Below are 13239 nucleotides of genomic sequence, written 5' to 3' on the forward strand. Positions count from 1 at the left end.
GATACGAAAACACAAACTTTCTTTGTTCGTTTTAATGTTATTTTTTCAACGTCTTTATTACTTCCGCACCCACCCAACCCCGTAAGATATCTTGTATACCCGCAGCGGTATACCGACCCTCTTACACAAAACCACCCTCTCTCTGGTCCGCACATTTACGGCTCAGCATAAAATACTTTCCATTGCCTATCGCCTATCGAACTACGCCGGGTTTCTACCCATTCCGGTTTTTTTGTTGTTGCTCGTTTACAAGTTTGATTCATTTGATTCAGTCCTATCTGAAGTGTTGAAATTCGATATTCGGTACGACACAACAGCTTGCAATACGCGCTTTGTTATTTGTTTGATATATTTTGTTCGTTTGTTCGTCGCACCACTACTGTCCGCTCTCTTTCTCTGGCATGTGGCTGTCGTGTGATACACGGACATGATGATGATGATAAATTTGTATTTCATATCTAATGCATCGAATTTGCACCGGACAACCACCAGCGTGGTGGGTTTTGCCGTGGCAACTTTCTGCTAGTGCATTCTGTGGTTTAACTTTCATCTACCTATAAAAATGGGGTTCGTTCAATAAACGCTACAACATATTTACATTATACACACATTGATACACACACACACACACAGAGAAACACATACATATTTAATGCTCAGTGCGACCCTTTACATTATTACGGTACGATTGTTCGTTTCTGGGTTTATTAGGACACATTCACTAACGCACGTGGGATATCTTGCTTCCTCATTGTGTCATTAGTTTTTATCATAACTACATTCGATTGGATGTTTTTTTTTCTCGCTTTTAAATGTCAGATCAATTAACAACGTTCTCCAACTGCACGTGTTACAAAATAGGAAAGGTAAATGAATTGTTGCTACTGTAAGGAAGCAGATAAACAGAGATTGAACAGAGTAAATAATTTACTCGAATATGTAAAATGGCAAAACAAACCGATAGAGAAAATACTACACTGAACGTGAGTAGAATGAAAGTTTAATCGTACCATTCTAACCACTTAATAATGTGTCTAACTTGTTTAGTCTTCACAAAATCAAAAGGAAAACGCTCAGCTGATGTAGTGCTCGATACTCTTACACTAGCGTGAACCATCATATAGTACTGCTGCTACTATTTAATACGTTGCATCTGCTGTATCATCTCGGTGGCACATAACAAACACAAAAAACAAACCCCAACTAACTATCGCAGCACCTAATATGAAAGAGATCATCTCGAGAGATAAAGCGCGCACTATCATGGTCGCACATGCTTTCCACTTACTATCCGGCCCACCTATTGGTTTCTACTTATCGAAGTTCATCACGTACTCCTTTAACGGACCGGGCAAATTTAACCGGTTTATGCTCGGTGCCAGCTTCTTGTCCAAACTGTTGTAGATGCACACGCGGCACAGCTGCTTCAGGCTGCGTGGCTTTTTGTACAGCGTAATGATCAGGTGGCGCAGATTGTCGATCGAACGATGCGGTACCTGTGCGATAAGCAGGTTGTGCAACGTTTTCAAACAGTTAAACAACGGTTCGTGCTTCATCGAGTAGTAGAACAGATAGATTATGCGCTGGTACGTTTGTTCACGATCGAGCAGTATAAATTCTTTGCGCGTGATCAGCATAATGTAATAGAACAGCAAATAATTACGCGCATTATTGCGAAACGAGCTGCGCAGATTTTCGTTCCCATTGGATGGGCCAGTACTCGATCCTGGACCGCCCGGTCCGTTTGCCACCGAGGAAGCATTGGCTCCGCCGCCGTTGCCAGCAACTCCACCTCCAGGGCCACCAACACCGTTGCCAGCACCGCTACCACCGCCCGCACTCCCAGATGCGGAAGTGTCAGCACCAGTCGGTGCACCCCGAATGCCACCGCCAAAGTTGATGAAATCGTTAACGAAAATAATCGAAGAATTGCTGCTGCTCGCACCGTTCGTCATTAGTTTGTTGCTGAGCGAAACGTTCGGATCGGTGCCGTACTGGATCAGCAACAGTAACAGCTCGTACACGCACAAAATATCCGGACAGGTACGCACGTTGACAATCATATCGATCACGGACTGGAGAATGTGCTGGGAGGTGATGTTGCAGTCGAGTCCGTACTGCAACAGCAGCAGAAGAATGTTTTTGATGAAATCAAAATTGGCGCGCTTCTGGATATCACAGTTAAGCGTGAAATTCTCCGAGACGGTAAAGATGAGCACATGCAACGGCGTTAAGTTGGAACGGTAGGAGCAGTTCGGATTGGCACCGTTTTGCAACAATATTCGAATACAGTTCAAATAGCAAACCTATCAAAACACAAGAAGAAGGAAGAAATGGTGAGCTCATTAGTAGAAAATTAGCAAACAATACCACCATACCTTCATTGAATGTGTGAAATGATGCAACGGATCCTTGTTGATGAGAGGTACCAAGCATACCATTATAGGAACGGAGCCATCGCGGCCGACTATGTTAGGATCACCTACCATCAAAGAGGCAAACGGTTAAATACTGTAACGCAATATCCTGGGCTTAGGGTATTATTGTACATACCTCCTTCCTTGATAAGCATATTTAACAACTCGTAGCATACCTCCCAGTCGCGAATGTGCCGAAAGACGCAGGCTAATGCACTGTTACCTGTTTGATTGATTGAACTCTTAGCACCGTTCTGAAGCAGAAAACGCACCAGGTGCAACACGTCCCATTTGTTCCATTTGTCGTACCCATACCTGTAACAACAGAAGGAACATATTGAATCATTTGCTATCTACAGTACCGGACAAAAAATGTAGTTAATGCAATATCAATATCATCATTATATAATAAGCAGGAAAGCGCATCCCTCGATAAGCGATTCCTTCCAACTTAACGTTACTTTCAGTGATTTAATGATTATATTACTCGCCCAATAGTTCCTCGATACTAATTTTCATCTGTGAACAGAAGAAACCCAAGAACAAACCCAAAAACGCGAAATTGACCTTAGAATCCCGTTTTTCTGTAACCCTAGCCTGGCTATTTTATCTTGGACATTAAATTATTACGTTTTACTTTCAGAGGATAAAATGTTCTTTACATTTTCTACCACGGAACCAAGGATGGTATGGAAAGGCAAATTTTTGGACAATAAACGTAAAATTGATGATATCTAAAACAAATATTTGTCGCTTGTTTCTTTTTCTTTCATTTCTTGGTCAAAATTGTCTGCAACTCTAATCTCGATAGCCAATACTGATGATTTTAATTGATTTCCAGGCAAATTTGCAGTTATTCTGCTTTTACTTTTTATAAAAATAATATTTTTGCTATTTAAATAAGCATTTAAAACGGTTTATTTACTAAATAACCTATACAATGGACGATTTAACAGGGACTTAGAAGGATTTTTGGTACCATATGTGTGGAGGGACAGTGCAAACGTCGCTACAATGATGATTTCTACGAGCTGTATGATAAACACATTTGTTTTGTTCAATATAAATTAGGCTATATTCCATTGGAATCGTTTTGATAATCGACGAAAGATCAAATAAGGATTTAAAGCGTACAAAAAGCGCATCATTTTTCAATTAAAAATGGGACCCAATGTTTTTCATCCCACTTGTTTTGTCCGCCACTGTGTATTGAAGCAGATTGTTTAGAATACACGCTTTCGTTTAAACTTACCTAGCTTCCTCTAGCGCATACCGGACGATGATTGCGTGCAACGGTGTATTACCCAAAGAATCGGGACTATTGATAAGTTCTTTGCATCCACGCTCCAGCAGTATGCGGATTGTGTTTAAGGTGTCCTCCGCTGACTTTCTGGCCGCCAATATCACTAAAACGGTATTAATGTTATTTATACGCAAAAAAAGCAATTCAATACATAGTTAAGGAAGATGTTATGCATACGTACCAACATGTAGCAATGTCATTTGTTGGGTGCAGGTACGCACTGTCGTGATGGCACCGTGCTGTATGAGCAGTTCCAGAAACCGTCCATCGTGCAGCACTGCTTGGTGAATAGGATAGTATTCGTCTTTGATCAGATTGATTTCGTCCGAGCGTGTCTGCACGAGATGCTGCACACACTTCCAGGCACCACGTTCGCAGGCAATGTGCAACAGTGGCTTTCGCACCCGGAATGGCATCCATGGTTCTTCCATCTTCTGTGCCAAAATGTTCAGTACGTTTATTTGATCACCATCGATCGCATAACATACGGCATTCTGTAGTTTAGTGTTGGGCCGCTCACAAACACCTACATCATCGCCTTGATCTGTAAATTAGTAAGCAAAGAAATTTAGTTGTAATATACAGCGGCACGCACGTTTCACCTCCAACTTACTTTTGTATTTCCCACTTTCTTCGCAATTGTGAGAATGTGCACCGGGAAAACACATCCTAGCTTCGGTATCTATTCTCGCACCGTGTTTAAGCAGCAGTTCAACACATTCTTCATAACTAGTAGGAAAAGGGAAACAAATTGGAGAATTAAGTAGCCATATAATAGTACATCCTATCCAATGCTCTCTTACCCTTTCAAACAGGCTATATGTAATGGTAATGAACACGAGCTTCGGTTCACATCCGGACGATGTCTTTGAAGTAGCCACCTAGCTAATTCTACATGATTAAGTCCTACGCTTTTCTGTAGTAAATTGTATCCTGTTTCATCGTGTATCGCAAGGATGTTTTCGTACTGCGAAAGAAGAAGAAAGAAAGAAAATTAAACCATTTGAGTAACCGTTTAAGTTAATTTCTTAATCGAAATCACACAATACATGCACTAAAAGAAGCGTACGATCGTAATAGATCTTTAAATTGTTGTACCAATGCTAATTATTGCCCACACAAATAGTTTCTGCACGCTCCAGTTTTATCTCATTGTAAATTAAATATATGCAGCCAAGGGAACTGTTCCCTGCGGAAGTGATTCGTATTCATCGATTGATAATGAATGCACGAGAATTAGTTATAGATGCGTGCGTCATACTAATTCTCCCGTTCCGTTCCGTTCCCGTTGTTTTCCGCTCAGTCGCCCACAGGGTCATACTGGAATTTACCGCAACCGTGTACCGCAATTCCACTGGATCTTCCGGGAGCGAATGAGAAGGAAAAACACAGATGCAAAAGATCGTTTCGATACGAGGAATTGACGCACGTTCGAAGGGTTTGGGAGCACTATGCCTATTTTGCTATTTTTCAATTTTGCTAGTGATGCTAGGATTCGGTTCCACAGCGCCCAGTATTTGTATACAAATCGTAGTTCTGCTGCCTTGTTAATTTTAGCGAACACAAGCAACTCTTGACGATGTTTTATTTCACGAATAATATGGTGGCACTTTGTAGTTAGTATACCAGCATGGCACCTTAGTACGTCTCTACCTAAATGCCCATTCTGAAAAAGAAGTCCAAAAAATCTTAAACGTTAAAGGCTTATTTGTATAAACCCATACCAACCTTCGGTATTTGCAGCAATAGTGGCTCTAATCGCTGAATCGATATCTTTGGATTTGCCCTGAGTGCGTCGAAGATTGTATTCACCTTTTCCACCGTCGTTTCCGACACTTTGTGACCATCTCGGTTCGAAAGCAGTGCGCTGCCGGATCGGAACACTTGACTAACCGAACCACCCATTCTGCTTAAATTAAAGCGAGTTGTGCCTTCTTCCAAGCAAAATAGATGAAAGAACGAACCTAAGTAGGCCGCAGGAGGTTGTTGAGGGATTCTTCTGTACGTGATGTGGCAAATTAGTTTTACTATTTCGCCAGACTACTAGATTTTGTACTGTATCGCTCTGAATGTAAACAGATTACACGGCAAGGTGCTGCACATGACTTTTTCCTAGGAACGTGTTTTACAGCTCGCCCGTTCGAAACAATATACGATGACCATTTGTTGCCACACCGGTCCTGTGCTCTCCTGAGTGGAGTGTTACTTGGTACTGCACCCAGCACATCCAGCCTATTACAGCAACACTATTCCACACTACATCAACAGACACTTTCACGCGCAGCATTTAACCACACCGGAACGCGCCTACATTTGATTCCTCCAGAGAGGGCACAGAACAGCTCTTCTCTGCTGGAAGCTTTGACTTATTCGACTTCGCAGCTTATGACGCAAAACGAAAACACATCTCACAAGATTACCGCTGATTGTACTGCTGCATTATCGATAGTATTACAAACCTCTGCTGTTACTACCGTCTCGGGCGGTGCAGCTAATACTATTACTGTAACAATGACAACGGCAGAACATAGCAGCGAAGTTGACCTTTAGCATTCTCCACTCGAAGCGTGTTGTTGCGTTTTCTACAGGTTTCCCTCTAAAACTATGGGCCGCACTTATCCTTTTCTACGCCGTTCGCATTATGCAATTTGACGCTGGAAAAGAACGCCGAACGCTGCACAGTCGTAATAAGCAGCTTTTCGAACATTCTTTCACACCATTTGTTTTGATAATGCACTTTTGAACAGCGTCGTATTTGCAGCAGATGCAAAGATGGAATGAATTCGAAGTTTGTTTCGGCTACTCCGCAGATAGCACTGATCGAATGAGTATGATTGATTTAATCGTAATTAACAAGCACAGCCCAGGAGCAAGGAGTTTGCATCCTCTCATGTTGCTTTCACAGTCCCAACACAATCTGTCACCATGTTTGTTTGGCTGAAAATCGATACACCCTAGGTACGGATTCCACTTTTTTATTCAGTGCTCGCGTACACTGCCATACGATATTGTATTGATGCGATCAATGCAATACAAAACACAGCCAGCAGATTCGGAACATCGAATAAAGAATGGGACCGGATTTTGGTACACTGTTAATAATACTAGAGCCCTTCACACGCTCACAGTCTTTCAAGCGCCACTAATGCAATTGTTGCTTTCTTCTGTTTTTTCGTTTTTTTGCAGATCTTTGCATGTTTTGACGTCCACCTGTCCCAAAACATTGCGATCGATGCAGATGCCCACGCAGCAATGCTTATTGACGTCACGAACTGTCACTGTTTATGCTATTGTTCCCTATTCGAAAAATGTTGTGTGGGGGTGAAAAAGAATAATCATTTTCCAAGTAAAACATACAAATGTGGTCAATAATGTAGATTTACTTAACTTGAACACACAATACATTTCGTTTCATGCTGCATGGGCCGCATACGGCCCGGTGACATTGATGACAGCACGCAGCTTTCGGCGTTTGACAGCAGAAGTGCCAGCAAAAGTCTTTCTAGCTATTCGCATTTTGTCGAACACCTCGCCGTCCTCCATTTATTCCATTTTTCATTGAATAAAGGACGTGTCTAAGCAAAATGGTACGTTGGAAACGTTTTCCGAATGAGTGTGAAGCAAAGTTCTATAGATACTTGAGTTCGGAATCATCTCAAAACAATGGTTCCATCTGGTAGCAGAGATTCTAACCTCACAAACCGCAGGCTAGCCGATGCGAAAAGGGCAACAGTGCACAAACAGAGTGAATCAAAAACCGTCTTCTTCTGTTTTACTTCCAGAAACCGTTGATGCTACAAGGACATCAGCGTGCAATCACGCAGATCAAATACAACCGTGAAGGTGATTTGATATTCTCCTCGGCGAAGGATAGCAAACCGTGCGTGTGGTACTCTTTGAACGGCGAACGTCTCGGTACGTTCAATGGACACATCGGAGCCGTCTGGTGTGTCGACGTGGATTGGACGACGACCCGGTTGATTACCGGCGCTGGTGACATGAATACATTGTGGGTATCTTTGCAACAATCAACGTAACAATACGGAAGAACTTACTTTGTACCATTGTGCAATTTTAGCTTGTGGGACGTTGAAACCGGCACAGCCCTTGGCAAGATTCCGTGCAATTCGTCCGTTCGTACGTGTAACTTTAGCTTCTCGGGCAATCAGGCCTCCTACTCGACGGATCGTGCGATGAATCATCCTTGCGAGCTATTCGTGATTGACGTGCGAAACATCGACTCTAGCATCAGCAGTGCCGATCCAGTATTGAAGCTGACGATGAACGAGCAGCAAAGCAAGATCACCTCCATGCTGTGGGGTGCACTGGACGAAACGGTGATTACGGGGCACGAGAATGGCTCGCTCCGCATCTGGGATTTGCGCGCGGTGAAGGAACTGAACTCGGTAAACGACCACACCGCCAGCATCACGGATATGCAGATGTGCAGCGATGCTACCATGTTCGTGTCGTCGTCGAAGGATTGTTCGGCGAAGCTGTTTGATTCGGATTCGCTGATGTGCTTGAAAACGTTCAAAACTGAGCGACCGGTAAATTCGGCCTGCATTAGCCCGTTGTTCGAACATGTAGCTTTGGGCGGTGGACAGGATGCAATGGAGGTAACCACGACATCAACGCAGGCAGGCAAGTTCGACTCCCGATTCTTCCATCTCGTGTACGAAGAGGAGTTTGCGCGCGTCAAGGGCCACTTTGGTCCAATCAACAGCATGGCATTCCATCCGGATGGCAAAAGTTTCGCGACAGGCGGTGAAGACGGTTTTGTGCGTTTACAAGTGTTTGATTCTTCATACTACGAGCATACGTTTGAGTAGACCTAGTACGGCTAGTGCATCGAGCAAAGAAGGCTTTGTTGTGCTACTAAAGTGCTGAACGAAGTACTAAAACGAACATTAATCAAGCAAAAAAAAGCGTAAGACGGTGTGTACCTAGCGTGATAAGTGAAAACGTGTTGAGTCTCCCGATAGGCGAAAAATTTCCATCTAGCTTACTCCGTTGTCGGCGGAACCATGGGCATTGGTACCGTGCGTGAAGATTTACTGAAGAAAAGAAATAAACACAGGAGTGAAGAATGGGAGAGAAAATTTGCGTATGTTTCTAGTGTATTGGGTTGATATTAATGCTTATTTAGTATTTGACATGGCGAAATCCTTCTTTTCTTCAATAACTTGTTTTTTTTTATTCGAATGGCTACTTAGCTTCACTATTTTAATGTAAAACGGTACTAAGCATCAGCGGAGGATCAAACGGTAGGCGGAGTAGGCGGTCGCCTAGGGCCTCGCCGTGTTGGGGACCTCAAAAAATTTATGCCGATTGTGCGATTTTTGAAAATTGTACAGCAGAGTTAATTTATTCCAAAAAAATAATTTAAAAGGTAAAAAATTTATCAAAAATATCTTCCTTGGTTATATAAAACATTTGTTTCTATGTGATAAATTAAATGCAGAGAAGAATATCGGCTTTGTCGGATTTCCGAAGGTATAGTACCAGAAGAGCATCCACGGAAGTGGTAGCACCTAGTACAACAATTTTGTTCGAAAATCGCCGAACACTAACTTTCCCGTTGGTCGAGAAAAATTTCTTCGAAAACTACCAGTTTCTGAATGTATAGTACCAGGAGAGCATGCACGGAAGAGGTAGCACCTGGTAATTTTGCCCGCCTAAAGGTATGCAATGTATGAACACTAACTTTCCATACAAACCAGTTGTTTTCAGCTTTCCGATACCAGGAGAGCATGTTTTTCAAGAGGTAACACCTGGTACCAGCCGAGTACTAGGATGTTGCACAACAAATGTTGCACAACACATGTTGCGCAACATATGTTGCACAACATCTGACATGTAATATATGTCGCGCAACATATGTTGCGCAACATCTGGCATGCAACATCTTACATGCAACAACTTGGGATTGCAACTACCGGGAAGCGCGGCTGGTACTAGGTGTTACCTCTTGAAAAACATGCTCTCCTGTGAAAGTTAGTGTTTATACATTGCATATCTTAGTGTTAGTGTTTATACATTGCATATAGCGGGCAAAATTACCAGGTGCTACCTCTTCCGTGGATGCTCTCCGATCGCTCTCACGGGTTTGATAGTATGCAATGCAATAGTGTTGGGCAAATTTATTCCACACTGCAGGTGTCACCTCTTGAATAACATGTTTTCCTAGTATCGCAAATCTGAAAACAATTGTGTTGTTCATGGTCATCAACATGAGCTTAACAGGTTTCTAGGAAATTTCTCTGATTGTTACTGAAGAAGTAAACTGATTGGAAACTGTACCTTGGGCGAAAAATCGTAGAAGGCGTTGGACTACTCAGGATTCGTAAATGTACGTAAATCGTAAAAAATGTGCTCCAAGTAGTGGCGTTATGGTTCTCCTTAGCGCATACAAACGTTTATATATAGACTAGCTTACTAGGCCTATTTACAGGGCTACGCAACAGAACTCTGAGGTGTACGCAAAGCAGCTTTCTTTTCGAGACTTTGCTGGTGTTGTTAAATCATGTTTGAAGTACACCTCCCTAGCACCGATAATGCCGTAGCAAAATTATAGGCCCCCCTTTAAAAATTCCGCCCTGGGCCTCCAAGGGGATTGATCCTCCACTGCTAAGCAGTAGTTTTCTACATGGTTAATCAGAGCAACACCCTTGAATAGCGCTTCGCGTAGTTGCACCGTACTATCGCACTATAACAAGGGTCATTTGAAGACGCTACAGGTAGGAGTTATGCACTTTAATTTAGGATTAGGAAAAACCAAGAGCTTTTCAAATGATCACATATAACGCAATTGCATTTTATTTATTCGAATTTCATCTAATTTTACAAGCCGAGCGGCAACGGCTTTCAAATCACCCTGTAACGAAAGTACTGATCCCGTCGCTTTAAACGCACGATGACAGCAGCGATTGAAATCAATATGGCTGTTTAGCAAAAAACAAAAAAAATGCAGAGGTGCAAAAAGTGTATCAGCATCTCACAAACTCTGCAAAAATGTGTGTTTTAAGGTGAAACCCGTAACATTTAGAGCACCTTTTATTCAATTTTAGCACCCTAACGAAAGTTTTAAAAGGAGAGGTTGTAGTTTTCTGTTCCATCGAGTCGGGATTACGGAGTAAAAGGAGAAACGCCAAACACACAAGAGTTCGTTAGCAGTATCGGTGTGGTTCGGTGGTTTTAGCTTTTGGTGGCGATTTTGTACAATTTCGTTTATGTTTTCCGCAAAACCGTGATTCTACGCTGGGGTTTTCGCTAGATGGTAAGCCTCCTGTTATTGAGTGTGGAAGAAATGTTTTGCAAAGGACACACGTTTTATGTAATTCCCGCACATCCACGGTTATAACCGCTTTTGGCGCTTTTCTTTTCTCTCTATCGTTCCATCCTGCTCTCGCGCTACCGTGCGCCCGTTCCATGCCGTTGCACTTCGGTTACCTGCATTCGGGCACCACCGCAGCGCATCACACAATACGTTGATCGATCGACAGCAAACGGACAAATGTGTGAGGTCGTGAGAGTTGCTTTCGTTACACCACTTTCTATTCGTCCGGGCGTAAAGTAGGAGCACGAAGTTGACCGATATTTATCGTTTGCCTTGGCCCTCCCCCCCTACACGCGCGGGTTCCATGCGTAACAGCGGGATAGGAAGAAGCAGTGCAACGGAAGTGGACCAACAGCGTGCAGCGGTGCTGTGAATCGGTCGGTCAGTCGGTCGAAACAGCTGGAAACGCGTGGGGATAACTGAACGGCGCCCAACAAAAACAATGGATTCTGGCAACGGTGGCATCAGCGGCAGCAACAGCAGCTGCCACAAAAGCGATCTGAATCTATTGGTGAAGAATATTGTAAAGATTCTGCTCACCACCTCGAAGTACCTGCACTGCCCGTTTTGTGCCGACGAGTACCTGTTCGAGTTTACGCTGAAACATCATCTGCTGAAAAACCACGAACGCGACCTGGAGAAGATTGTCCGCTCACCGGACGCAAGCATACGCTTTTGCGAGAGCAACATCTGCCCGTACTGCGGTGCACTGTTCTACTACATCTCCGCCCTGCCGAAGCATATCATGAACAGCCACAGCCGGGAGTGCCTAATGAAGTGGCAAGCGATCGAACAGGAGAACAGTCTGGTGCGAAAGCTGGCCAACGATCCGAGCATTCAGTGCGTGCCGTGTTCACCCGGGTTGAGCGATTTTTTCGACGAGCTTACCACGGGCAGCAGCCGACAGTATGCTGCGGGTGGTCCTCCTAATGCCGGGAGCAAAAACATCATCCAGCTAACCAAACCTTCGCCCTTGCTGAAAACGGCCCTTCGAAACGTGAATCGTATTACGGCCGCACAGACAAATGGCGGTATCACCGGTGGTGGTATCGATGCGTCCGGTACGTCGGCCTGGTCCAGCTTCGGATTCGATAATTCTCAAGCGCCGCGGCGCAACCTCACCAACCAATCCGTCCGTCGAGAGCTACATTTCGGTGACGATCGTGGTCTATCGTCCGGTGATGGGGCTAGTGCTGGTTCACCATCGCTCTGCAACCTAATTGCCGGTAGCTGCTCACCCTCGCCGAGCAACGAATCTATCTCCTCGGTGCGCAAACCAAAGTTCCAACGGAAGCGGTTCAATCTGCGCTCCATTAAGCCAAAGCTGAACTTCCGCAAGTACGTGCTGTCGAAGTTTTCCAAGAAGTATCACTGCAAGATCGTTACCAGCACGCCAAACAATTTCCTCGACGATGGTAACGGTCGCGACTCGACACGCTTCCTGCACAACCAGGAACGCTGGAACCGGATTCACTTCGAATGACGAAGGTACGGTTCGCCGTTCTCGTGCGTCATCGAGTATCTGTGTGGGTTACTGTTTTGCTGTGTGTGAACCACAGTGGGCGAAATCGTTCGAAGTTTGCATTTGTTTTTACCCACACAGCTCATTTATTTATTACGGTTTACGTGTGCCGTGTGCCTGCATGCGTATATATTGTAACAAATCCGTTCACAGTCTCAGAACGGCGATAAACCCAATGGCGGTATCAACCTGGCTGTGCAATCATTTCTTGCCGCGAGCTCTAGCGGTGATGGTGACCAGATGGAAATTACAATAGTATAATGTTGGCGTTTTTCTTACAATATGCTACCAGTTCAGGTGATCAGGTGATATTCTTCGGAGATAAGAAAAAAAGGTACAGAAGTCTGTACCGCGTATTACGTTCGTCATCTGTGATCGGTACCCTATGCCCTCTACAAGAATTGAAGGCGAATCGTACGTTACATCGTAGTAAGCAATGGATTTACATTCTCCAGAGAAACAAGCCTTAATAGGAAGATGTGATTGCTGGGATGACGACGAGATCGGTCTAAAATATGAGTACACGTAGAAGTTTAATAATACTCGTGCGATTGTTTCGACAAAATGAAAAAAGCGATCAAACAAGGATCATCCCATTATTAGGGGAGTTGTTACATTGCTCGTAAATTATTCGTAAAAAAAACACCAATTCTATAAC

The 13239-nt window shown here is 43.8% G+C and overlaps 3 protein-coding genes across 4 annotated transcripts; 2 read left to right on the forward strand and 1 right to left on the reverse strand.

Annotated features, from left to right (window-relative positions):
* Window positions 1–660: 660 nt before the first annotated feature.
* LOC128300848 (ankyrin-3) lies at window positions 661–6769 on the reverse strand. Of its 2 annotated transcripts, XM_053037067.1 has the most exons (9): window positions 5449–6769; window positions 4524–4687; window positions 4334–4449; window positions 3902–4264; window positions 3670–3823; window positions 2554–2732; window positions 2379–2482; window positions 1923–2306; window positions 661–1697 (listed from the first exon to the last, which is right to left on the reverse strand). In XM_053037067.1, the coding sequence occupies exons 1-9, from the start codon at window positions 5623–5625 to the stop codon at window positions 1311–1313; spliced, it is 2028 nt and encodes a 675-aa protein (XP_052893027.1). In that variant the 5' UTR covers window positions 5626–6769; the 3' UTR covers window positions 661–1310. The 2 variants fall into 2 exon arrangements, with proteins under 2 accessions (XP_052893027.1, XP_052893026.1); XM_053037066.1 differs by having other exon boundaries at window positions 661–2306.
* A 401-nt stretch (window positions 6770–7170) lies between these two features.
* LOC128301893 (eukaryotic translation initiation factor 3 subunit I) lies at window positions 7171–8691 on the forward strand. The gene is made up of 3 exons (XM_053038561.1): window positions 7171–7307; window positions 7503–7729; window positions 7799–8691. Exons 1-3 carry the CDS (start codon window positions 7305–7307, stop codon window positions 8550–8552), a joined length of 984 nt encoding a protein of 327 aa, XP_052894521.1. The 5' UTR covers window positions 7171–7304; the 3' UTR covers window positions 8553–8691.
* A 2012-nt stretch (window positions 8692–10703) lies between these two features.
* Window positions 10704–13143, forward strand: LOC128300194 (uncharacterized). The gene is made up of 2 exons (XM_053036177.1): window positions 10704–10999; window positions 11195–13143. The coding sequence occupies exon 2, from the start codon at window positions 11502–11504 to the stop codon at window positions 12540–12542; it is 1041 nt and encodes a 346-aa protein (XP_052892137.1). The 5' UTR covers window positions 10704–10999; window positions 11195–11501; the 3' UTR covers window positions 12543–13143.
* The last annotated feature ends 96 nt before the right edge of the window (window positions 13144–13239 follow it).

The sequence above is a fragment of the Anopheles moucheti genome, chromosome 3 (genome assembly GCF_943734755.1).
Source record: "Anopheles moucheti chromosome 3, idAnoMoucSN_F20_07, whole genome shotgun sequence".
Taxonomy (NCBI): Eukaryota; Metazoa; Arthropoda; class Insecta; order Diptera; family Culicidae; genus Anopheles; species Anopheles moucheti.